Genomic DNA, 26240 nt, shown 5'->3' on the forward strand with positions numbered 1-26240 from the left:
AACTGGGCCTTGGTCCTCATCAGCTTCATTTGGGACCAGCTGCTGGTGCCTGTCACACCCCCACATGCAGCTCCCGTTTGCACCAGTTTCCCGTGTGAATGTTGAGCTGCCTGGCTCCCTGACAACAGCCTCAAAAGCCCTGGAACGTGGGTCACAGTGGCCACTGGGAAACCCTGAGCAGACAAGGCCCAACACCTGTCCACGCCTAACGTTTCATAAAGTGTGAAGATTTCAGTCGAGACCAGTAACTTTTTTTCAAAAAGGAAGAAATCCAAAATCCCAGTTATTTACTGTACGGGTGAAGCCATAAGAGTCTCCACTTTAAAACGAGAGAATTTTTACTATACAAGAGTCAAACTAGGCAAATATCAATTACCATCGCTAAATCCAAGAATCACCATAGGCCAGACATGAATTAACAGGCAAACTGGTGTTGGTTTTAAAAATAAATTACATCAGCCTGTAATGTCGGAACTCCAGGGCAGTGTATTTGGGGTTTGTCCCAAAGATGTTCTGGGGATCCCCACCAACTCCAACCGTAAGTTCCCAGGGGAGGGCTGTACAGAAATTACCCAGAAGGTCAAATTCCTGATGGGCAGTTGCCCTGTACTGGGAACCATCTGAAACTCTGATTTAAATGACAAACTTCGGATGGTTCTGACAGTGTCACAGCAACAGTTACCCAGAAAAAGTTACAAAAATTAAAACCAATTCTAGCTTGTGGGTACATATTGTACTGACCCATCCCGACCCCCCATGGGACCCCTGACTACACCCCCCAATACACCCTCCAACTTCCCCATGGGACCCCTGACTATCCTGCACTACACCTCCCCGACCCCATTATGGGACCCACCCCCACCCTTCAAACCCCACAGGATCCACCCTACACCCACCCCACCAGCCCCCACTGCCAACCTCACATCCCTTGACTGCCCAACTACACAAGCCCCCCCCCCCCCCCTCAGACCACCCCACAGCCCCCCATCAGGCTGCCGTTCCACCAGACCGCCTGACCTCCAGCAGCCCCCCAAGGCTGCCCATCCTCTCTCCACCCACAATCGAGCAGGGGCCGCTGGCAAATCTACAAGAGCAGGGGGTGGGGGTGGGGGTGAACCTGTCCGATTGGGGCAGCCAGGAGTGTTGTCAATTTGCAGATTCCTGCTGTCCATGTACAAACGTTAAAGGTCTGAAATGTGGGGAAAACAGGTCCTGGCAAAATCAAACTTGGGACACAGGATAATCACCTCTTCATTAAAAATCATCAAATCCTGGGATGGTTGGTCACCCTGAGGTCATCAACCTCAGTCAGAGCAACCTTCAAACTTTGCCTTCCTCATGAAGAATTTCAGCTCCTCATCTTCTCGGATTTAATCGGATTTCCCACTGACAGCAGCAACTCACCCAACCCGAGTCCCAGGGGCACAAATAGCCCAGAACCTCCTCAACTCGCTCTTGATGCTGTGGACCAACCCATCTTATCATCACATAGAAACCGCTGCAGCTGCTTATTCTCAGCTGCTGGGTCGAGCCTGTGTCTCCTTCAGCTTGCACTGGGGTCATCATCTGGGCTCTGGCTCTGTGTCCTTCTCATGTGGCTTCAGTTTTAGTCTCCAGAGATGTTTTGCCTTCCAATCTCAGTTTCAGTCTTAGGCCTAGATTTTCACAGAGTCACAGAGACTCCAGGGTCTATCCAAAATGGTGCCGGGAACCCGGATTCAGACGTCCCATCCCCATTTCCGACAGATCCTATTTTTGTCAGTCGGGGAAAGGGGGCCAGACATGGGAAAAACCCAAGCCCAGCAGGGCTACTTGGACTCAATCCCATTTCCATTTGAACAAGGCCCTGTGTAACTGTCAGGCTGCCAAGTTATTCAAACAACCTGCCTGTATCTGAGCTGAAAGAAAATCAGTGCTTGCAGCTTCCCTGGATGTTTGTTGACACAAGCCATTAATTGGCCAGCCAGCCTGAAATTGTAATCAGGGGCCGTTTGCAGTCAGGGGTCCATTTCCCAGACCCTCCCAGGCCCACCAATCACACACGCCCACCAAGGGTAAAATTCAGGCCCAGATCTGGTCTCACCAATGCCCTGTACAACTGAAGAATAACCTCCCTACTTTTGTAATCCATTCCCCTCACAGTAAATGATAACATTCTATTAGCTTTCCTAATTACCTGCTGTACCTGCATACTAACCTTTTGTGATTCATGCACTAGGACACCCAGATCCCTCTGAATCTCAGAGCTCTGCAATCTCTCACCATTTAGATAATAAGCTTCTTTGTTATTCTTCCTGCCAAAATGAACGATTTCACATTTGCCCACATTATACTCTATTTGCCAGATCTTTGCCCACTCACCTAACCTATCTGTGTCACTTTGTAGCCTCCATACGTTCTCTTCACAATTTACTCTCCTACCTATCTTTGTGCCATATGCAAGTTTTGCAACCATTCCTTCGGCCTCTTCATCCAAATTATTTACCTAATTTGTAAAAAGCTGTGGCCCCAGCACCGATCCTTGTAGCACACCACTGCTCACATCCTGCCAATGGAAAAAGACCTAGTTATGCCAACTCTCTGCTTCTGTTAACTAGCCAATCTTCTATCCATGTCAACATGTTAGCCCTGACACCATGAGCTTTTAATTTTCTGCAATAACCTTTGATGTGGCACTTTATCAAATGCCTTCTGGAAATCCAAGTACAGCACATCCACCGGTGGTTCTTCTTTATCCACAGGACATGTGGCTCCTTCAAAGAACTCCAATAAATTGGTTAAATATGATTTCCCTTTTACAAAATCATTTGACTCTGCCTGATTGCCTTGAATTTTTCTAAGTGCCTTGCTGTAACATCTTTAATATTAGCTTCTAACATTTCCCTATGAGAGATGTTAGATTAACTGATCTATAGTTTCTTGCTCTCTGTCTCCTTCCCTTTTTGAATAAAGGAGTTATATTTACTATTTTCCAATCTAATGGAACCTTCCCCAAATCTATGGAATTTTGGAAAATTAAAACCAGTGCATCAACTATCTCACTAGCCACTTCTTTCAAGGCTTTAGGGTGAAGTCCATCCGGATCTGGGGATCGATCAGCCTGCAGCCCCAACAATTTGCTCAATACCACTTCCCTGGTGATTGTAATTTTCCCGAGTTCCCCCCTCCCTTCCACTTCCTGGTTTACAGCTATTTCCAGGATGTTACTTGTCTTCTCTATAGTGAAGACCCAAGCGAAATACTTGTTTAATTCATCCACTATCTCTCTACTTTCCATTATCAATTCCCCAGATGCACTCTCTATCAGACCCTCACTTTGTTAACTCATTTCTTATTTAAATATCTATAGAATCTCTCACTGTCAATCTTTACAGTACTAGCTAATTTTCTCTTATACTCTAATTTTTCTCTCCTTATTAATCTTTTTGTTATTCTTTGCTGTTCTTTACATTCTTTCCAATCTTCTGACCTGCCACTTGTCTTTGCGTAATTATAAGTTTTTTAAAATTTGTTCCTGAGATGTGGGTGTCACTGGCTGGGCAACACCCACATCCCTGATCACCCTCGCTCAGAGGGCATTTAAGAGTCAACCACATTGCTGTGGGTCTGGAGTCACATGTAGACCAGACCAGGTAAGGACAGCAGATTTCCTTCCCTAAAGGACATGAATGAGCCAGATGTGTTTTTACAACAATCGCCAATTGTTTCATAGTCATCAGACTTTTCATTCCAGACCTTCATTGAATTCAAATTTCACCATTGGCTGTGGTGGGATCATGAACACAATCCCCAGAGGGTTACCCTGGGTTTCTAGAATACTAATACCAGTGACAATACCACAGCCACTGCCTCCCCTAACTTCTTTTATATTTGAAACTGCCTTTAACTTTTTTAGTTAACCACAGATAGTGGACCCTCCCCTTGGAATTTTTCCTGCTCGTTGAAATGTATATATTCTGTACAATCTGAAATATCCCTTTAAATAGACTCACAGACATTTACAGCACAGGAGGCCATTCGGCCCATCGCGTCCACACCGGTCAACCAAGATCTGGCTACACTAATCCCATTTTCCAGCGCTTGGCCCATAGCCCTGGAGGCTTTGGCAACGCAAGTGAATATCTAAATACTTCTTCAATGTTACAAGAGTTTCTGACTCAACCACCCTTTCAGGCAGTGAGTTCCAGACTCCCACCACCCTCTGGGTGAAAAAACTTCTCAACTCCCCTCTTAGCCTTTTACCTCTTACCTTAAATCTATACCCCCTGGTTATTGACCCCTCCACAAATGGAAAGAGTGCCTTGCTACCCACCCTATCCATGCCCCTCATAATCTTATACATCTCTATCAGGTCTCCTCTCAACCTTCGCTGCTCCAAGGAAAACAACCCTAGCCTATCCAAGCTTTCCTCATAGCTCAGACCCTCCAGCCCAGGCAACATCCTGGTAAATCTCCTCTGCACCCCTCCAGTGCAATCACACCTTTCCTATAATGTGATGACCAGAACTGCATGCAGTACTCCAGTTGTGGCCTAACCAGCATTTTATACAGTTCCAGCATAAGCTCCCTGCTCTTATGTTCTATGCCTCAGCTAATGAAGGCAACTATCCCATATGCCTTCTTAACCACCTTATCTACCTGTTACCTTCAGGGATCTATGGACATGCACACCAAGGTCTGCCACTGAACTTCTATTGGCCTATCCCTTAACCTCCTTTGCCAGTTCACTTTAGCCAGCTCCGCTCTCACGCCCTCATAACTGCCCTTATTTAAGTTTAAAATACTAGTCTTGGACACACTCGCTCCTCCCTCAAAATGAATGTAAAACTCAGTCACATTATGGTCACTGCTACCTGGGGATGTCTTCCCCAGGAGGTTATCAATTAATCCTATCTCGTTGCTCAATACCAGGTCCAGTACAGCCTGCTCTCTGGTTGGCTCCAGAATATGCTGTTCTAAGAAACTACCCCAAAAACATTCTATGAACTTCTCATCTACAATACTTTTGTCCATCTGATGTTTCCAGTCTATATGTAGATTAAAATCCCCCATGATTATTGCTGTATCTTTCTGACAAGCTCCCATTGTCTCTTCTTTTTTACTCTGTCCTACTGTGTAGTTACAATTAGGGGCCTGTACACCACTCCCACAAGTGACATCTTGCCTTTATCATTCCTCATCTCAATCCAAGCCTCTTCTATATCCTGCTTTCCTGAACTTAGGTCATTCCTCTCTAATGTGCTAATACCATCATTAATTAACAGAGCTACCCCTCTAGCTTCTCCTAACTTCCTGTTCTTCCTAAAAGTCACAGACCCTGCAATATTCAGATCCCAATTTATATCATCCTGCAGCCATGTCTCTGTAATGTTTATCAGATCGTACTTATTTATTTCTATTTGCGTTATCAGTTCTTCTGTTTTGTTCTGAAGGCTACGTGCGTTTAGATACAGAGTCTTTAGTTTTGTTCTTTTATTATTTTTGCAGCACCTAGCCTTATTTGCTGATTTACTCTTAGATTTGTACTCTCTGCCCTTTCCTGTCACAGTCTGTTTATCATTTCTCATATTAATACCCGTCTTTCTTGCCTTGTCTCTATTCTTTGGTTTGCCACATCTTCCCAAATTTGATCCCTTGATCCCCACTATTCAGTTTAAACCCTCTCTACTTCCCTAAATAGGCAGCTCACAATGACCCCAGCTCCAGCAGGCTTCAAGTGTAGACCGGCCCAAAGGTACAGATCCCACTTTCCCCAATACTGGTGCCAGTGCCCCATAAATCGGAAGCCACTTCTCCCACACCAGTCCTTGAGCCATTCAGTCATTTCTCTAATCTTATTTGTCCTATGCCAGTTTGCATGTGGCCCAGGTAATAATCCAGAGATTACTACCTTTGAGGCTCTGCTTCTTAATTTTGTGCCCAGCTCCTCATTCTGACTCTGCAGAACCTTCTCCCTCATCCTGCCTATGTCATTGGTGCACGATGGACAGAACGTGGTCGAGTTTGTTAATCATCATGTTCAAAAAATAACACCACTGATAGGAAATGACTATGAAACACCTACTCATTTACTCTGTGTGCTGACTCTAGAATTCCCAAAGTCCTTCAAAATGTTGTTGATTTCTAAATCTCCCACAATTCCAAATTTGTGCCTCTCCAATCAGGGACTGGCTTTTACACTGGGGTTGGGGGTCCCCTTCCCTGATGCGAATGTTAGGAGCGAGGCCACCCCCGCGTTGCTGGCTAACCCACAACCTTCTCACACCATCAGGTGGGGAGAAAGTCCCGCCTCAGAGATCTGACAACCAATCATATGGCTGGCAGGTCTCTGCACCCAGCAAAGCCTCCAGGAGCAATGGCCACTGCTGGGACTGTAGTGTGTCCCAAAGGGAAGCAAGCTGTGACAGAGTGGCAACTTTGAGGGAAGTCCAGGGTCTTTCTGGGGCCAGGCTGGTAAGCCGGAGCAGGGGTGGACAGGACAGGGGAGGAGAAGGGAAAACATGGGAGCCTGTCAGGAAGGCACCACACCCCACCTCCCCCACCACCACCCTTGGCCAGCCCAGTCAACTTGCCGGCCGGACAATTGACACTGGCCTCCCCCGACAGGATAAAATCCCAGTGGGGGTGAGGAATATGGTGCCCTGTAAAACCCAGCTCAAGGAGTCGAACATTTTCCCCCATGATTGGTTAAGCTTCCTTGGTGCTGTTAATTCATGATCTTGATATTCATTGGGTATCTGACATGCAATTGCATAATATCCTTTAATTGCCCGTTAAATCAGCACTACACACATTAGCTAAGTCCTTGTAAATCATTATTATGAACAAACATGCCCCAAGGTATCAATGCAACACTGCGAGGTTGAGAAAAATGGGTTTGGGAATATTTTTACTTTTCAGTGTTCTCGCACTGCTCAGTTGCTGCCAGTTTTTACTTTGCATAAAAATACAGCCACTTTTCCAAAGGCTGAGATTTGTAATTTCTTTCAATAGCTGTTCATGTTAAGTGTGAAAAATGGTAGGTTTATCTCGGTCTTCAGCACAACACTGGTTATCTTGACAGTAAACACTTCTGTGAAAATCTTGATACGTTGCAGTTTTGAATTAATTGAATTATATTTGAGTTATTTATATTTATTTGAATTTTATCCCTCTAGAAAAAATAGTTTTACTGAAATCAGGTGTCCTATATCCTGGTTCAGTCTTTTATTTCTCCATAGAAATTCAGATTTATTTTGGGTGCAATGAGTTCTTTTTAAGCACCTCTCATTATGAAGTTTTTAACAGACTGTGGGGGTTATTTTGATGTGTGTTAGCTGGGCACCAGCGGCAGTGTGAGAAGGATTGATTTTCTTTCCGAGCTTCTAATTCTAATATAATTGATATACAAGCGGTACAAAGCATGCTTCCCGATAGGCAGCTCAATGATCTAGAGATGGGGACTAGGGTTGAATGGGAAAGGTCTGTAACAGCACCTTAAAGGTGAAGGATCCCATTGTCCGAACTGAAAGAGGTTACATTTCAGAGCTGCAGGGAACGTGTACAGAAACCACAGCAGCAATCACAAAGCTTAATTGTCCAAAACCGTGAAGCGAGCAGGGCTCCCTTATTCAGGGAACCTTAGCATTTCCATCAGGTGTACAACGTTAGCCCTGCTACCACCATGTGATTATGCACTGACCAATTGAGGGGCATCCTGGGTTAGTCACAATCACTTACTACAAATAGGCAGAAATCCAAATTTAAATTCAAAATCAATAAATAAAATTCTCCCAATACAGTCACTCCCAATAAGTTACTGTGAAAAATATTTATGAAAAAAGCTAAAGCATTAAACTGGTAATTTCACAATATTCAGATTAGTCCAATTTGCTAACAACACTAACATGAATTTCACATGGTTTTCCTCATTTATTTATAGAACACTTTTCATCACCTCAGGACTTCCCAAAATGCTTTATAGACAAGTCCTTGTTCTGAAGAATAGTCACTGGGATATGAAAAGTAGCAGGCAATATGTGTGCACAGCATGGGGCTGGGGTGCTGTAGCCGGGGTAGTGTAGTGGTATTGTCACAGAACTGCGAATCCAGAGACACAGGGTAGTGCGCCAGGGACGCGGGTTCACATTTGAATTCAATAGAAATCAGGAATTAAAAGTCTAATGATGACCATGAAACCATTGTCGATTGTCATAAAACCCATCTGGTTCATTAATGCCCTTTAGGGAAGGAAATCTGCTGTCCTTACCTGGTCTGACCTACATGTGACTCCAGACCCACAGCAATGTGGTTGACTCTGAAATGGCCTAACAAGACACTCAGTTGTATCAAACCAATACAAAGTCACAAAAAAGGAATGAAACTGAACGGACCACCAGGCATCAACCTAGGCACCGGAAACAACAGCAGCAAACTCAGCCCTGTCAACCCTGCAAAGTCCCCCTTAGTAACATCTGGGGGCTGATGCCAAAATTGGGAGAGCTGTCTCACAGACTAGTCAAGCAACAGCCTGACATAGTCATCCTCACAGAATCATACCTTACAGATAATGTCCCAGACACCACCATCACCATCCCTGGGTATGTCCTGTCCCACCGGCAGGACAGGCCCAGCAGAGGTGGGGGCACAGTGATATACAGTCAGGAGGGATTTACCCTGGGAGGCCTCAACCTCAACTCCGGACCCCATAAAGTCTCATGGAATCAGGTCAAAGATGGGCAAGGAAACCTCCTGCTGATTACTATGTACCGTCCTCCCTCAGCTGATGAATCAGTGCCTCCTCCATGTTGAACACCACTTGGAGGAAGCACTGAGGGTGGCAAAGGGCACAGAATGTACTCTGGGTGGAGGACTTCAATGCCCATCACCAAGAGTGGCTCGGTAGCACCACTACTGACCGAGCTGGCTGAGTCCTAAAGGACATAGCTGCTAGACTGGGTCTGCAGCAGGTGGTGAGGGAAAAACATACTGACCTCATCCTCACCAACCTGCTTGCCACAGATGCAGCTCTCTATGACAGTAAAGGTAGGAATGACCATCAGACAGAAGTGCCGAGTGGATGATCCATCTCGGTCTCCTCCAGAAGTCCCCAGCATCACAGATGCCAGTCTTCAGCCAATTCGATTCACTGCACATGACATCAAGAAACAGCTGAAGGCACTGGATACTGCAAAGGCTATGGGCCCTGACAATATTCCGGCAATAATACTGAAGACTTGTGCTCCAGAACTTGCTGTGCCCCTAGCCAAGCTGTTCCAGTACAGCTACAACACTGGCATCTACCCAGCTATGTGGAAACTTGCCCAGGTATGTCCTGTACAAAGAGCAGAACAAATCTAACCCGGCCAATTATGCCCCATCAGTCTACTCTCCATCATCAGTAAAGTAATGGAAGGGGTCATCAACAGTGCGATCAAGCGGCACTTGCTTAGCAGTAACCTGCTCACTGATGCCCAGTTTGGGTTCTGCCAGGGTCACTCAGCTCCTGACCTCATTACAGCCTTGGTTCAAACATGGTCAAAAGAGCTGAACTCGCGAGGTGAGGTGAGAGTGACTGTCCTTGACATCAAGACAGCATTTGACCGAATGTGGCATCAAGGAGCCCCAGCAAAACTGGGGTCAATGGGAATCAGGGAGAAAACTCTCCACTGGTTGGGAGTCATAGCACAATGGAAGATGGTTGTGGATGTTGGAGGTCAGTCATCTCAGCTCCAGGACATCACTGGAGCAGTTCCTCAGGGTAGTGTCCTCATCCCAACCATCTTCAGCTGCTTCATCAATGTACTTCCTTCCATCATAAGGTCAGTGGGGATAATCGCTGATAATTACACAATGTTCAGCACCATTCGCAACTCCTCAGATACTGAGTCCATGGCCATGTGCAGCAACTTTCCCTATATTGACTGGGAATCACTTAGTGCTAGGGGTTTGGATGGTGCAGAATTTGTAAGGTGCATCCAGGAGGGCTTCCTGAGACAATATGTAGATAGTCCAACTAGGGAAGGGGCAATACTGGACCTGGTATTAGGGAATGAACCCGGCCAGGTGGTCGAAGTTTCAGTTCGGGACCATTTCGGGAAAAGTGACCATAATTCAGTAAGTTTCAAGGTACTGGTGGATAAGGATAACAGGAATCCTCGGGTTAAGGTGCTTAATTGGGGGAAGGCTAATTATAACAATATTAGGCAGGAACTGAGGAATCTAGACTGGAGGCGGATGTTTGAGGGTAAATCAACAACTGACATGTGGGGGGCTTTCAAACGTCAATTGATAAGAATTCAGGACCAGCATGTTCCTGCTAGGATGCAGGATAAGTACGGCAAGTTTCAGGAACCTTGGATAATGCAGGATATTGTGAGATTAGTCAAAAAGAAAAGGGAAGCATTCATAAGGGCTAGAAGGCTGGGAACAGATGAAGCCCATGGAGAATATAAAGAAAGTAGGAAGAAGCTTAAGCAAGGAGTCAGGAGGGCTAAAAGGGGTCATGAAAAGTCACTGGAAACCAGGATTAAGGAAAATCCCAAGGCCTTTTATACATATGTAAAAAGCAAGAGGGTAGCCAGGGAAAGGATAGGCCCACTCAGGGACAGAGGTGGGAATCTGTGTGTGGAGCCAGAAGAAATGGGAGAGATACTAAATGAGTACTTCTCATCAGTATTCACCAAAGAGAAGGACTTAGTGGTTGATTTGTCTAGGGAAGAGTGTGTAGATAGCCTGGATCATGTTGAGATCAAAAAAGAGGTGTTAGGCGTCTTGAAGAATATTAAGGTGGATAAGTCCCCAGGGCCAGATGGGATCTACCCCAGAGTACTGAGGGAGGCAAGGGAGGAGATTGCTGGGGCCTTGACAGAAATCTTTGTATCCTCACTGACTACAGGTGAGGTCCCAGAGGACTGGAGAATGGCCAATGTTGTTCCATTGTTTAAGAAGGGTAGCAGGGATAATCCAGGAAATTACAGGCAGGTGAGCCTTATGTCAGTGGTAGGGAAATTATTGGAGAAGATTCTTCGTGACAGGATTTACTACCATTTGGAAGCAAATGGGCGTATTAGTGAGAGATAGCATGGTTTTGTGAAGGGGAGGTAGTGTTTCTCTAACTTGATCAAGTTTTTCGAGGAAGTGACAAAGATGATCGACAATGGAAGGGTAGTGGATGTTATCTACATGGATTTCAGTAAGGCCTTTGACAAGGTCCCTCATGGCAGACTGGTACAGAAGGTAAAGTCGCATGGGATCAGAGGTGAGCTGGCAAGATGGATACAGAATTGGCTTGGTCATAGAAGACAGAGGGTGGCAGTGGAAGTGTGCTTTTCTGAATGGAGAGCTGTGACTAGTGGAGTTCCGCAGGGATCAGTGCTGGGACCTTTTCAGTTTGTGGTATACATAAATGATTTGGAGGAAAATGTAACTGGGCTAATTAGTAAGTTTGCAGATGACACTAAGGTTGGAGGAGTTGCAGATAGTGAAGAAAATTGTCAAAGGATACAACGGGATATAGATCGGTTGGAGACTTGGGCGGAGAAATGGCAGATGGAGTTTAATCCAGACAAATGTGAGGTAATGCATTTTGGAAGGTCTAATACAGGTAGGAATTATACAGTAAATGGCAGAACCCTTAAGTGCATCGACAGGCAGAGGGATCTGGGTGTACAGGTCCACAGGTCACTGAAAGTGGCAACGCAGGTGGATAAGGTAGTCAGGAAGGCATAGGGCATGCTTGCCTTCATCGGCAGGGGTATTGAGTATAAAAGCTGGGAAGTCATGCTGTAGCTGTATAGAACCTTGGTTAGGCCACACTTGGAATATTGCGTGCAATTCTGGTCGCCACATTACCAGAAGGATATGGAGGCGTTGGAGAGGGTGCAGAGGAGGTTTACCAGGATGCTGCCTGGTCTGGAGGTTATTAGCTATGAGGAGAGGTTGGAGAAACTCGGATTGTTCTCACTAGAGCAACAGAGATTGAGGGGTGACTTGATAGAGGTTTACAAAATTATGAGTGGCATGGACAGAGTAGATAGTCAGAAGCTTTTTCCCAGGGTGGAAGAGTCAATTACTAGGGGACATAGATTTAAGGTGAGAGGAGAAAACTATAGAGGAGATGTGTGGGGCAAGTTTTTTACACAGAGGGTAGTGAGTGTCTGGAATTCGCTGCCAGAGGAGGTGGTAGAAGCAGGTACGATAGTGGTGTTTAAGAGGCAGCTTGACAAATACATGAATAGGATGGGAATAGAGGGATACGGACCCCGGAAGTGCAAAATGTTTTAGTTGAAGGGCAATATGATCGGCGCAGGCTTGGAGGGCTGAAGGGCCTGTTCCTGTGCTGTACTTTTCTTTGCTCTTTGTTCTGAAGACCTGGGCAGGGGTTTCCTGGTGGTTGGGCTGGCTTGGTGGCTGGACCCGGGAGCCGACTGCCACCCACAATCAGGCTCCGACCACGATTTGGTTGGTTAATCCCAGCCAGCGGGAAAGGTGCAGCACAGCGCTCAGTGCTGTCGGGGTGGGGGGAGGGAGGAGTGTCTGCACACAGCACAGAGCTGCCTCAGGGACCTGAAGAATTTTGAAAACAAAAAATAAAGAAGTTAAAAATGTTAATAACACGTCCCTGCTCTTTTGACTCTGTCACGTGAGCAGAGACATGTCGGAAATTAGTCTGAATTTTTAAAATTTTTTTAATAACTGATTGAAATGGATGAGGTTTTGCAGAAAATCCAAAGAAATTAAATTTCATTCAATGAGTCCTGTGATGGTCTAAACAGGCCTGTTAATTGTCGGCAGGTGCACCCACCAACCGAAATATCGCACATGTGCGCGATGATGTCACAACACTCGCCTGACATCGTCACAAGTTAGTTTACGCTTGTTCGGGTCGGGAACGTGCCTACCAGACGAGCAGAATATTCCGCACCTGGACAGTATCAGGGTCGGGGCTGACAAGTGGCAAGTAACATTCACGCCGCACAAGTGCCAGGCAGTGACCATCTCCAACAAGAGAGAATCCAACCATCACCCCTTGACGTTCAATGACATTAACATCACTGAACCCCCCACTATCAACATCCTGGGGGTTACCATTGACCAGAAACTGAGCTGGACCAGCCTTATAAATACTGTGGCTACAAGAGCAGGTCAGAGACTGGGAATCCTGCGATGAGTAACTCACCTCCTGACTCCCCAAAGTCTGTCCACCATCTACAAGGCACAAGTCAGAAGTGTGATGGAATACTCCCCACTTGCCTGGATGAATGCAGCCCCAACAACACTCAAGAAGCTCAACACCATCCAGGACAAAGCAGCCCCGCTTGATTGGTACCACATTCACAAACATTCACTCCCTCCACCACCGACACACAGTAGCCGTAGTGTGCACCATCTACAAGACACACTGCAGAAACTCACCAAGGCTCCTTGGATAGCACTTTCCAAACCCACAACCACTACCGTCTAGAAGGACAAGACCACCACCTGGAAGTTCCCCTCCAAGCCACTCACCATCCTGACTTGGAAATATATCACCATTCCTTCACTGTCGCTGGGTCAAAATCCTGGAACTCCCTTCCTAACAGCACTGTGGGTCTATTTACATCACATGGACTACAGTGGTTCAAGAAGGCAGCTCACCACCAACTTCTCAAGGGCAATTAGGGATAGGCAAAAAGCAAGTTACCAGAAACAGCAATGTGTTAATCAGCAGAGAATCTGTTTTACTGATGTCGGTTGTGGGGTAAATATTGAGCAGGACACCAGGGAGAACTCTGCTGCTTTTCCTAATTGTGCCATGGGATCTTTCATATCCACCTGAGAGGCAGAGAGCGCCTCTGTTTGTTTAGAGATGGGACTTCCATCGGAACAGCATCTCATAGCAATTAACATGACAGCCTAGATTTTGTGCTAAGTCTGTGGAATGAATCTTAAACACCACAACATCCTGAAACAGGAGTGTGATAATCTGATGTGTAATATACCTTGAGAAAAATGTTATAATGGAAGATCACGTGATCTTAGTATCCAATAGCAGAGTAGCATGGGCTACCTTAGTCGTCGCTATTCAGTAGTGAGTAGTCTAGAGTAAGAGTCTGTAGTGTAGAGAGAGGGTTTTAGTTGTAAGCACACAAGTGTAGCTGCTGAGTTCCTTTGTAAATAAATAGAATGTGTTCTACATAAGAACTGTCTGCTGATCTACTCTGTCTATGGTACTAACTCAGCCATCCCGAAACAAGGGTGCTAGCTGCATTCATTAGTCCAACTAAACTAGTGACCAGGATGTACTCATTGTGACTATGGGTGAAGAGGATTTGCTTTGATAGGATAATTATATCTGGATTCTGAATGGAATGGCCTTAATAATTGGAATAACATTTTCCTGTTCTGGACTTATGTCCTTAGAGAAAACTTTTCTTCAGTTGGTAAAGTAAATGAGACAGTAACTGTGGTTGGACAAATGGTTTAGTGAAAAGAATAGGTCTGATATTCGGATCTGTTGCTTCATTCTGTCATTGTCTAATTTCTCTTCTCATAATCAAAGAATTGGTTATCCTGAGCTAATTGATTGAGATGTAAGAAGCTGAGTGCATCGGGGATTGTATGTCATCTCCTGGTGGGTACCACCTGATTGAGGCTCAGTCTCCAACTGAGACTTTAAATTGAGATATTATCTTCAGGTTCCAGCGGTTCCATTGAGCATTTGCTAATCACATTGAGCTAATTTGCAAAAGGATTGCTGAATTAAACAAAATAACAATAGTTCATGTGCTTCCTTACATCAATAGTAGGGAAAATGCTAGAATCTACAACAAAGGATGTGATAACAGGACACTTAGAAAATAATAGTATTGGGCTGAGTCAACACGGATTTATAAAAGGGAAATCATGGTTAACAAACCTGTTGAAGTTTTTTGAGATTGTTACTAGCAGAATTGATGAGGGGGAACCAGTGGATGTGGTATATTAAGATTTTCAGAAAGCTTTTGATAAAGGTCCCCCATAAGAGTTGGTAAATAAAATTAGAGCACATGGAATTGGGGCGATTATACTGGCATGGATTGTTAACGGACAGACAACCAAAAGTATAAACTTAGAATAAATAGACCATTTTCTGGTTTACAGGTTATGATCAGTGGGGTCCAGCAGGGATCAGTGCTTGGTCCTGAGCTATTCATAATCTATATCATGGATTTGGCTGTGGAGATTGAAGGTATTTTGCAGATGACACAAAACTAGGAGAAAGTGTGAGTTTGAGGAGGATGCAAAGATATTTCAAGGGGCTTTGGAAAGGCTAAGCGAGTGGGAAAAAAATTGGCAGATGGAATATAATGTGGAGAAATGTGAGGTTAATCACTTTGGTAGAAAGAACAGAAATAGAGTATTTCTTAAATGGTGAGAGGCTGGGAAGTGTTGAACTTCAAAAGGATTTGGGTTCCTTGTTCTTGAGGAGTCACTTAAAGCGAACATGCAGGTACAGCAAGCAATTAAGAAGGCAAATGGTACGTTGGCCTTTATTGCAAGAGGATTTGAGTAGAGGAATAAAGATTTCTTGCTGCAATTATATAAAGCCTTGGTGAACCATCACTTGTTGTATTCTGTGCAGTTTTGGTCTCCCTGCCTAAGGAAAGATATACTTGCCATAGGGGGAGTGCAACAAAGATTCACTAAATTAATTCCTGCAATGGAGGGATTGTCCTATGAAGAACAATCAAATAGACTGGGCCTTATTCTCTGGAGTTTTGAAGAATGAGAGGTGATCTCATTCAAAAATACACAATTCTTACAGGGCTCAACAGGGTAGATGTAGGAAGGATGTTCCCCCTGGCTGGGAGATCTAGAACCAAGGGGCACAATCTCAGAAATAGGGGCAGTTTTTTTAGGACTGAGAGGAGGATGGTGGATATTTGGAATTCTCTTGCCCAGGGAGCTGTGAAGGCTCAGTTGTTGAATATGTTCAAGACTGAGATTGAAAAATTTCTATTTATTAAAAACATCAAGGGATACAGGGAAAATGCAGGAAAATTGTGTTGAAGTAGAAGATCAACCATGGTCTCATTGAATGGTAGAGTGAGCTCGAAGGGCTGAATGGCCAACTCCTCTTATTTCTTATGTTCTTATTGCAAAATACCTCAGTGCATGGGAGCACTTTTTGACATTTTAAGAGTTGTGATAACATGTTATATCAATACAAGCCAACTTTTCTTTCCTAACCACGCTGTGTAAAAACCTTGCTTTTCTCATGTCACCTTTTGTTCTTTCCCATTCACCTTCAACTTGTGCCCTCTGCTTCTTGATCATTCCACCAATGGGAGCAGTTTCTCCCGAGCTACTCTTTCTCAACCCCTCATGATTTTGAACACCTCTATTGAATCTCCTCTCAAACTTCTCTTCTCTCAGACATTCATTCACCTTCACCTCTCATGTTTGGTTTCTTGTGGCACTGCATTCAGGCCCTTGGGCCCACAACTATCTGTTCCCTCTGTCTTTTGACCAAACATCTCCTCATCCTCTCCTGATACAGAGAGCAGAATTTTACACCCGTGGGATTTTACAGTCCCGCCAAATTCAAAGGAATTTTGAATGGCTCTCCGCATCTTATGGCCTCTTCCCTGAAGGAGATGGCTGTAAAATTCCACCCAGGACAAATCTGCTCTTCCACCACAAGCTCCAGTGCAGCATCGGAAAATGTTGGAGTCCGTTCTCTCCCATGTGGTTCCATTCTTCACTGCGTGCCAGGTGAGATTCCCTTCCTGCATGACTGCCTACCACCTCCAGCCAAAATGCATCTCCCCTCTAAGAGGGCATACTGTCTTTAAGCAACGCAGGTTTGGGTTTAGTAGCATTTGCCACCCAACATATTGACTGTTTTTATTGTTTGATGGGGCATGAGCGTCACTGGCTAAGCCAGAATTTTTAGTGCACACTCCTAAACTTCTTGAGCTGCTGCAGTCCATGTGGTGTAGGTACACCCACAGTGCTGTTAGGGAGGGAGTTCCAGGATTTTGACCCAGCGACAGTGAAGGAACGGCGATAAATTTCCAAGTCAGGATGGTGAGTGACTTGGAGGGGAACTTCCAGGTGGTGGTGTTCCCATCTATCTGCTGCCCTTGTCCTTCTAGATGGTAGTGGTTGTGGGTTTGGAAGGTGCTGTCTAAGGATCCTTGGTGAGTTCCTGCAGTGCATCTTGTGGATGGTACACACACTGCTGCTACTGTGCATCGGTGGTGGAGGGAGTTAATGTTTGTGGATGTGGTGCCAATCAAGTGGGCTGCTTTGTCCTGGATGCTGTCAAGCTTCTTGAGTGTTGCTGGAGCTGCACTCGTCCAGACAAGTGGGGAGTATTCCATCACACTCCTGACTTGTGCCTTGTAGATGGTGGACAGGCTTCGGGGATTTAGGAGGTGAGTTACTCGTCACAGGATTCTTAGCCTCTGACCTGCTCTTGTAGCCATAGTGTTTATATAGCTAGTCCAGTTCAGTTTCTGGTCAATGGTAACCCTGCAGAATGTTGATAGTGGGGGATTCAGCGATAGTAGTGCCATTGAACATCAAGGGGCAATGGTTAGATTCTCTCTTGTTGGAGATGCTCATTGCCCAGCAATTGTGCAGCACAAAGAAGTGACAGATGGAATACAATGTGGGGAAGTGTGAGGTCATGCACTTTGGTAGGAAGAATAGAGGCATAGACTATTTTCTAAATGGGGAGAGAATTCAGAAATCTGGAGTGCAAAGGGACTTGGGAGTCCTAGTCCAGGATTCCCTTAAGGTTAACTTGCAGGTTGAGTTGGTAGTTAGGAAGGCAAATGCAATGTTGGCATTTATTTCAAGAGGACTAGAATATAAAAGCAGGGATGTGCTGCTGAGGCTTTATAAAACTCTGGTCAGACCACATTTAGAATATTGTGAGCAATTTTGGGCCCCGTATCTCAGGAAGGATGTTGTGGCCCTGGAGAGGGTCCAGAGGAGGTTCACGAGAGTGATCCCAGGAATGAAAGGCTTAACATATGAGGAACGTTTGAGGACTCTGGGTCTATACTCAATGGAGTTTAGAAGGATGAGGGGGGCTCTGATTGAAACTTACAGAATACTAAAAGGCCTGGATAGAGTGGACATGGGGAAGATGTTTCCATTAGTAGGAGAGACTAGGACTCGAGGGCACAGCCTCAGAGTAAAGGGAAGACCTTTTAGAACAGAGATGAGGAGAAACTTCTTTAGCCAGAGAGTGGTGAATCTATGGAATTCATTGCCACAGAAGGCTGTGGAGACCAGGTCATTGAGTGTATTTAAGACCGAGATAGATAGGTTCTTGATTGGTAAGGGGATCAAAGGTTACAGGGAGAAGGCGGGAGAATGGGGTTGAGAAACCTATCAGCCATGATTGAATGGTGGAGCAGACTCGATGGGCCGAATGGCCTAATTTCTGCTCCTATGTCTTATGGTCTTATGAATGTTACTTGGCTGCCAGTATTTCACATGTGTCGGTGCAGACTCGATGAGCCGAAGGGCCTCTTCTGTACTGTATAATTCTGTGATTCTGTGATGATTCCAGCCTATGAAGAGCACAGTTGGCTCCAACTGGACACTGACCTTATTGAAATAAGCCAAAAGCATGAAATAGGTGCAATGCCAACATTGCAATCAATGGGCAAGGTTCATCACATTTAGCATCTGAGTACTTTCCTTTTTGCCTGGATGAGTGCAGCTCCCACAACACTCAAGAAGCTTGACACCATCCAGGACAAAGCCTGGTTCTCAATTGTTATTCCTACCTAACACCAGTCAGAAGCATGCTTTCTTCTTTATCTTAATCTCTACCCAATTTGTCATCCAGGGACATCTGGATTTGTTGGCCCTACCCTTCCCTTTCGAGGGAATATAACTTGACTGGGCCTGAACTCTCTCTTCTTTGAAGACAGCCCATTGCTCAGCTACCATTTTTCCTTCCGACCTTTGACTCCAATTTATTCTGCCCAGATCCATCACCCCTTGATGTTCAATGGCATTACCATCACTGAATCCCCCAATATCAACATCCTGAGGGTTACCATTGACCAGAAACTGAACTGGACTAGCCAAATAAATACCTGGGCTACAGAGGCTAGGAATCCTGTGGTGAGTAACTCACCTCTAGACTCCCCAAAGCCTGTCCACCATCTACAAGGCACAAGTCAGGAGTGTGATGGAATACTCTTCATTTGTCTGGATGTGTGCAGCTTCCTCAACACTCAAGAAGCTTGACACTGTCCAGGACAAAACAGCCTACTTGATTGGCACCACATCCACAAACATTAACTCCCTCCATCACTGACGCACAGTAGCAGCAGTGTGTACCATCTACAAGATGCACTGCAGGAATTTACCAAGGCTCCTTTGACAGCACCTTCCAAACCCACTGCTACCATCTGGAAGGACAAGGGCAGCAGATAGATGGGAACACCACCACCTGGAAGTTCCCATCCTGATTTGGAAATATATCACCATTCTTTCACTGTCGCTGAGTCAAAATCCTGGAACTCCCTCCCTAACAGCACTGTGGGTGTACCTACACTACATGGACTGCAGCGGTTCAAGAAGGCAGCTCACCGCCACCTTCTCAAGGGCAACTAGGGATGGGCAATAAATGCTGGCCCAGCCAGCGAAGCCCACATCCCCTGAATGAATAATAAACGAATAACATCCAAAGATGCCTTTTTTTCCTGTGTTTCCTTCTTTTGTTTACTAAGTCATTTTGAAAAAATCATTTTCAAGGAACTTTTGTTGCCTTGTTTGCAAAGATTCCAAATTAATTTATGGCTTCACCTACATCAAAAATTACATTTGACTTAACCTAAAGGATTTGGTAATGTAAATATCAGTGCATGTGGGAACACTGGAGAATTTATCACCGTTAACCTGAATGCTGAGCTGAGGCACAGTCCAAGGGAAAAAGATAAAATATCAGGAGAGATCTCAATGAGTTCCTACAGCTCCATGACCACTAAATCCAGAACAGGCTCAGGCTGCGACCAGAGCCTGCTCTCTCCATGATAGGGGAGACATTTGAGGGAGATGAAAAGAAATGTAGTAGCCTATTCTGAAACAGGATAAGGGTTTCACACTGCGCAAGTTCTGTATTGTTTGTATTCCTGTTGACAAAGGAAAGATTGAAACTCCGTGATATAGGCAGAGCTATCCTCTCCCTTAGAGTTACAAGAGATTGACCTAGATTTTGGGAAGCTGTTTTCTTTAATTCATTCATGAAATGTGGACATCACTGGATAGGCCCGCATTTATTGCCCATCCTTGCTTGCCCTTCAGAAGGTGGTACTGATAATGTCTATGATTCTTTTGTAATTAATAATCAGAAGGAGCAGTTTGGGTCTAGGTAGTACTTGGAGATTACTCCTATTTTAATTTTACTTATAGACCTCAGAGCTTAGATGGTGCCAACAGGTCCTGTTCATTTCACATAAATAAGGGATAATAACAAACAATCCTTAATCACTTGAATAAACACGAAAGTACCTCCTCCAGAGAGGGTACCTGGCGTTTCTGCCACAAAATAGTTGGTAGGGGGTTTACCTCCTATATTCCCAGTGGATGAGTTAGCAAATGTGGAAGAGGTTGGTGGATCTGAGAATAGGTTCAAAAGTAATGTTATTGCCAGCAGTTTCATACGGCATTTAGGCTTCTCAAATTGTGTGATGTAAAGTATATCTTTAGAGCCTGTCACTTTTACACTGTTCAAAACTTTTATACAACTTTACAGCCCTTTTGAATGCTTAGTGAGCATGCTCATATTGCAGTGTACATTGAAAACTGGTATTGCATCGGAATCTTAACGGCTCTTCACGTAACAAATCCTTTCAATCCACCCAGTGGGATGATGCATGTTCAGCGAAGGATGGTGAATAGGATATGATCAATGACACCCCCTCCCAGCCTAAACTTTAAAACCAGCATTGAAGGGTAGTTGGTCAACTGTTACTATTCAAAGAAAGGAGATGTTGATGCCAGTAACTACAGAATGTGCATCAGTCATTAGTTTGATATGTCTCTGGGCATTGGTTCTCCTCTGCTTCTGCCAGTGTATTTGGGCCTGCAGATCTAGACTGAGGTATAATGAAGGGTATGTCAACACTGTCACTTGATCTCATGACAAGACTTTTCTGACTCTCTTTACCATCAAACATGGAATATTGTTACAGAGATACTTTGAAAACGAGCCTTGTCTTGCTTTTATAATGAAAGAAAGGCACCAAACACCCACAAGGGACCGTGTAAACATGTTGTGGGTTCATTTATTGAGGATAGGCATGTGGGAACATTTATATATAGATATAAATCTTGAAGACATGAGAGCGGCAGAGCTCTGTGTGTGTGTGTGTGTGTGTGTGTGTGTGTGCTCAAAGCAAAAGTGAAAGTAAAACAGGATAACATGACACACTTCCTTTCTAGTGATGTCATACTGCTATCCCTTAAAGGCATATTACAACATTCCCTTTTTTTAAAAATATACCCCTGTCAGGAAGATATAATAATTTTCATAGAGTTATTGGAATTTATTGTAGATTAACAGTGGGGCCTGTGCCTTTGGGTGTGTGTGTGTTGGGGGGGGGAGTTAATTGAATTAAAGGAAGCTGGTCTGAAGGCTTTGATGTATCAGAAGATAAGCTAGATTTGAAATGTTAATTCGATAAACATGGGGGAAATTTTAGAATGTGAGGTGTAAAGGGAACAATTGCATTTTAAATAAACCAGACTAACCTGAATTCAAAGGAGGGGTGAAATGTTTCACCCAGCCAGGAGAAGTTAAGAAACAGTGTGTTTATTTTTCCCAAAGATTACTGGTAAAATTGGTACTATGAGAGATTTTTATTATTAGAGGTAAAGTCCAAAGACATAGTGAAACAATGGGAATTTGCATTCAAAGGGGAAAATTTGTATAAAGGAGAAAAGGCTGTGTGTAAGGGAAAGCATTCTAAGATCTAAAATAAGTGTGAAAAGCATCTAGCATTTAAGCCTCGAGCTGCTGTCTACAAAGAACTGAAGTTAAGAAAACTCACTTTGAATTGGATTGTTCAGGGTATCAAGTTTCTTTGCCTGGGTCTTTTAAAATCTATGTGTTGCCTTAACAAATGTGTAACTGAGAGTAAGATAAAAGCAAAAAACTGCGGATGCTGGAAATCCAAAACAAAAGCAAAAGTACCTGGAAAAACTCAGCAGGTCTGGCAGCATCAGTGGATAGGAACACACTTAACGTTTCAAGTCTGAATGACCCTTCAACAGAACTAAGTAAAAATAGAAGAGAGGTGAAATATAAGCTGGTTTAAGGGGGAGTGGGACAAGAAGAGCTGGATAGAGGGCCAGTGATAGGTGGAGATAACCAAAAGATGTCACAGACAAAAGGACAAAGAGGTGTTGAAGGTAGTGATATTATTTAAAGGAATGTGCTAATTAAGTGTAGAAAGCAGGACAAGCAAGGTACAGATAGTCCTAGTGGGGGTGGGGTGGGGGGAAGGGATCAAAAAAAGCTAAAAGGTAAAGATAACACAATGGATGGAAATACACTTTAAAATAATGGAAATAGGTGGGAAAAGAAAAAATCTATATAAATTATTGGAAAAAACAAAAAGGAGGGGGAAAATCGGAAAGGGGGTGGGGATGGAGGAGAGAGTTCATGATCTAAAGTTGTTGAATTCAATATTCAGTCCGGAAGGCTGTAAAGTCCCTAGTCGGAAGATGAGGTGCTGTTCCTCCAGTTTGCGTTGAGCTTCACTGGAACAATGCAGCAAGCCAAGGACGGACATGTGGGCATGAGAGCAGGGTGGAGTGTTGAAATGGCAAGCGACAGGGAGATCTGGGTAATGCTTGCGGACAGACCGCAGGTGTTCTGCAAAGCGGTCGCCCAGTTTACGTTTGGTCTCTCCAATGTAGAGGAGACCACATTGGGAGCAACGAATGCAGTAGACTAAGTTGGGGGAAATGCACGTGAAATGCTGCTTCACTTGAAAGGAGTGTTTTGGTCCTTGGACGGTGAGGAGAGAGGAAGTGAAGGGGCAGGTGTTGCACCTTCTGCGGTTGCATGGGAAGGTGCTGTGGGAGGAGGTTGAGGTGTAGGGGTGATGGAGGAGTGGACCAGGGTGTCCCGGAGGGAGCGATCTCTACGGAATGCCGATAGGGGGGGTGAAGGGAAAATATGTTTGGTGGTGGCATCATGCTGGAGTTGGCGGAAATGGCGGAGGATGACCCTTTGAATGCGGAGGCTGGTGGGGTGATAAGTGAGGACAAGGGGGACCCTATCATGTTTCAGGGAGGGAGGAGAAGGCGTGAGGGCGGATGTGCAGGAGATGGGCCGGACACGGTTGAGGGCCCTGTCAACGACCGTGGGTGGAAAACCTCGGTTAAGGAAGAAGGAGGACATGTCAGAGGAACTGTTTTTGAAGGTAGCATCATTGGAACAGATGCGACGGAGGCGAAGGAACTGAGAGAATGGGATGGAGTCCTTACAGGAAGCGGGGTGTGAGGAGCTGTAGTCGAGGTAGCTGTGGGAGTTGGGAGGCTTGTAATGGATATTGGTGGACAGTCTATCACCAGAGATTGAGACAGAGAGGTCAAGGAAGGGAAGGGAAGTGTCAGAGATGGACCACGTGAAAATGATGGAGGGGTGGAAATTGGAAGCAAAATTAATAAATTTTTCCAAGTCCCGACGAGAGCATGAAGCAGCACCGAAGTAATCATCGATGTACCGGAGAAAGAGTTGTGGAAGGGGGCCGGAGTAGGACTGCAACAAGGAATGTTCCACATACCCCATAAAGAGACAGGCATAGCTGGGGCCCATGCGGGTACCCATAGCCACACCTTTTATTTGGAGGAAGTGAGAGGAGTTGAAGGAGAAATTGTTCAGTGTGAGAACAAGTTCAGCCAGACGGAGGAGAGTAGTGGTGGACGGGGATTGTTCGGGCATCTGTTCGAGGAAGAAGCTAAGGGCCATCAGACCATCCTGGTCAGGGATGGAGGTGTAGAGGGATTGGACGTCCATGGTGAAGAGGAAGCGGTTGGGGCCAGGGAACTGGAAATTGTTGATGTGACTTAAGGTGTCAGAGGAATCACGGATGTAGGTGGGAAGGGACTGGACAAGGGGAGAGAGAAGGGAGTCAAGATAACGAGAAATGAGTTCTGTGGGGCAGGAGCAAGCTGAGACGATCGGTCTACCAGGACAGTTCTGTTTGTGGATTTTGGGGAGGAGGTAGAAGCGGGCCGAGGTTGGGAGACTATCAGGTTGGAAGCTGTAGAATGAAGATCTCCAGAGAAGATGAGGTCAGTGACAATCCTGGAAACAATGGCTTGATGTTCAGTAGTGGGGTCATGGTCCAAGGAGAGGTAGGAGGAAGTATCTGCGAGTTGACGCTCAGCCTCTGCGAGGTAGAGGTCAGTACGCCAGACAACAACAGCACCACCCTTGTCAGTGGGTTTGATGACAATGTCAGGGTTGGACCTGAGAGAACGGAGTGCAGTAAGTTCAGAGAGAGACAGGTTAGAGTGGGTGAGAGGAGCAGAGATATTGAGACGACTAATGTCACACCAACAGTTCTCAATGAAAAGATCGTTCCCTCCGGGACACCCTGGTCCACTCCTCCATCACCCCCTACACCTCAACCCCCTCCCATGGCACCTTCCCATGCAACCTCAGAAGGTGCAACACCTGCCCCTTCACTTCCTCTCGCCTCACCGTCCAAGGGCACAAACACTCCTTTCAAGTGAAGCAGCATTTCACTTGCACTTCCCTCAATTTAGTCTACTGCATTTGTTGCTCCCAATATGGTTTCCTCTACATTGGAGAGACCAAACGCAGACTGGGTGACCGCTTTGCAGAACACCTTCGGTCTGTCTGCAAGCATTACCCAGATCTCCCTGTCGCTTGCCATTTCAACACTCCACCCTGCTCTCATGCCCACATGTCTGTCCTTGGCTTGCTGCATTGTTCCAGTGAAGCTCAACGCAAACTGGAGGAACAACACCTCATCTTCCAACTAGGCACTTTACAGCCTTCCGGACTGAATATTGAGTTCAACAATTTTAGATCATGAACTCTCTCCTCCATCCCCACCCCCTTTCCGATTTCCCCCCCCCACCTTTGTGTTTTTTCCAAAAATTTATATAGATTTTCCTTTTCCCACCTATTTCCATTATTTTAAAGTGTATTTCCATCCATTGTTTTATCTCTACCTTTTAGCCTATTTCGATTCCTTCCCCCCACCCCACCCCCAATAGGGCTATCTGTACCTTGCTCATCCTGATTTCTACCCTTAATTAGCACATTCCTTTAAATAATATCACCACCTTCAACACCTCTTTATCCTTCTGTCTGTGACACCTTTTGTTTATCTCCACCTATCACTGGCCCTCTATCCAGCTCTTCTTGTCCCACCCCCCCACCACCCCCCCCACCCCCCCAACTTAAACCAGCTTATATTTCACCTCTCTTCTATTTTTACTTAGTTCTGTTAAAGGGTCATACGGACTCAAAACATTAACTGTGTTCGGCTCCATAGTTGCTGTCAGACCTGCTGAGTTTTTCCAGGTAATTTTGATTTTGTAACTGAGAGTTAGTTTACTTAAGGGATTTGGAAGTTACCATAGTAATAATTTGTAGCTCTACTTGTGTGCTTATTTCATTTCTTCTATTAATAAAGGTTTGATTTAGTTTTGTAAGAAACCTGTAAGACTTGGTGGTCTTATTATTACTGAATTCAAGGCACGCATTTTGAAAGTTATACAAATTGCAAGTATAACAAATATAATTTGTGGCAGTCATTTCAAGTTTTCCTTTGGGAATTGAGCAGCTCAGCATTTACCATCGGCTGTGTCGTGACAACTCCCCCTTCCCAAGAGCTGTAACTATTTACTATACATGTTCACATTTAGTTACCATTACGTAAGTGTATAGAACTGATGAATCTATGAGTCTCTGAAGTGTAGAGGTAAAATGCTGGTACGCTCAGATCTGGTAATGATAATCTTGTCTGGAGGTTTCTTTAATTGCTCACAGTGATCTGTAGGATTGTCATTCTTGGATGTTGTTCCTGTGATTTGTTGCATGTGAAATCTTCTCTTTGATGTAATAGGACTATACGGTGGTTGAGGAGCTGGAATGGATTTGATTTATCCTTGGTTATGTCTCACCATTGCACCTTTGTGTGTAATGACTTCATAGGACCGTGGTTCTGAACAGTTCCTTGTCACCTCGGCTGGTTGCCACATACCTTCTGTGGGATCCT

The 26240-nt window shown here is 45.0% G+C and overlaps 1 protein-coding gene across 1 annotated transcript in view; it reads left to right on the plus strand.

Moving 5' to 3' along the window:
• The first annotated feature begins 465 nt into the window (after positions 1–465).
• gpr139 (G protein-coupled receptor 139) overlaps positions 466–26240 on the plus strand; it is a 46080-nt gene continuing 20305 nt past the window's right edge. The window contains exons 1-3 of the mRNA XM_041206152.1: positions 466–538; positions 12350–12441; positions 15103–15190. Of these exons, the coding sequence (XP_041062086.1) occupies positions 466–538; positions 12350–12441; positions 15103–15190 (253 nt within the window). The remainder of the gene's footprint in view (positions 539–12349; positions 12442–15102; positions 15191–26240) is intronic.

The sequence above is a fragment of the Carcharodon carcharias genome, chromosome 15 (assembly GCF_017639515.1).
Source record: "Carcharodon carcharias isolate sCarCar2 chromosome 15, sCarCar2.pri, whole genome shotgun sequence".
Lineage (NCBI taxonomy): Eukaryota > Metazoa > Chordata > Chondrichthyes > Lamniformes > Lamnidae > Carcharodon > Carcharodon carcharias.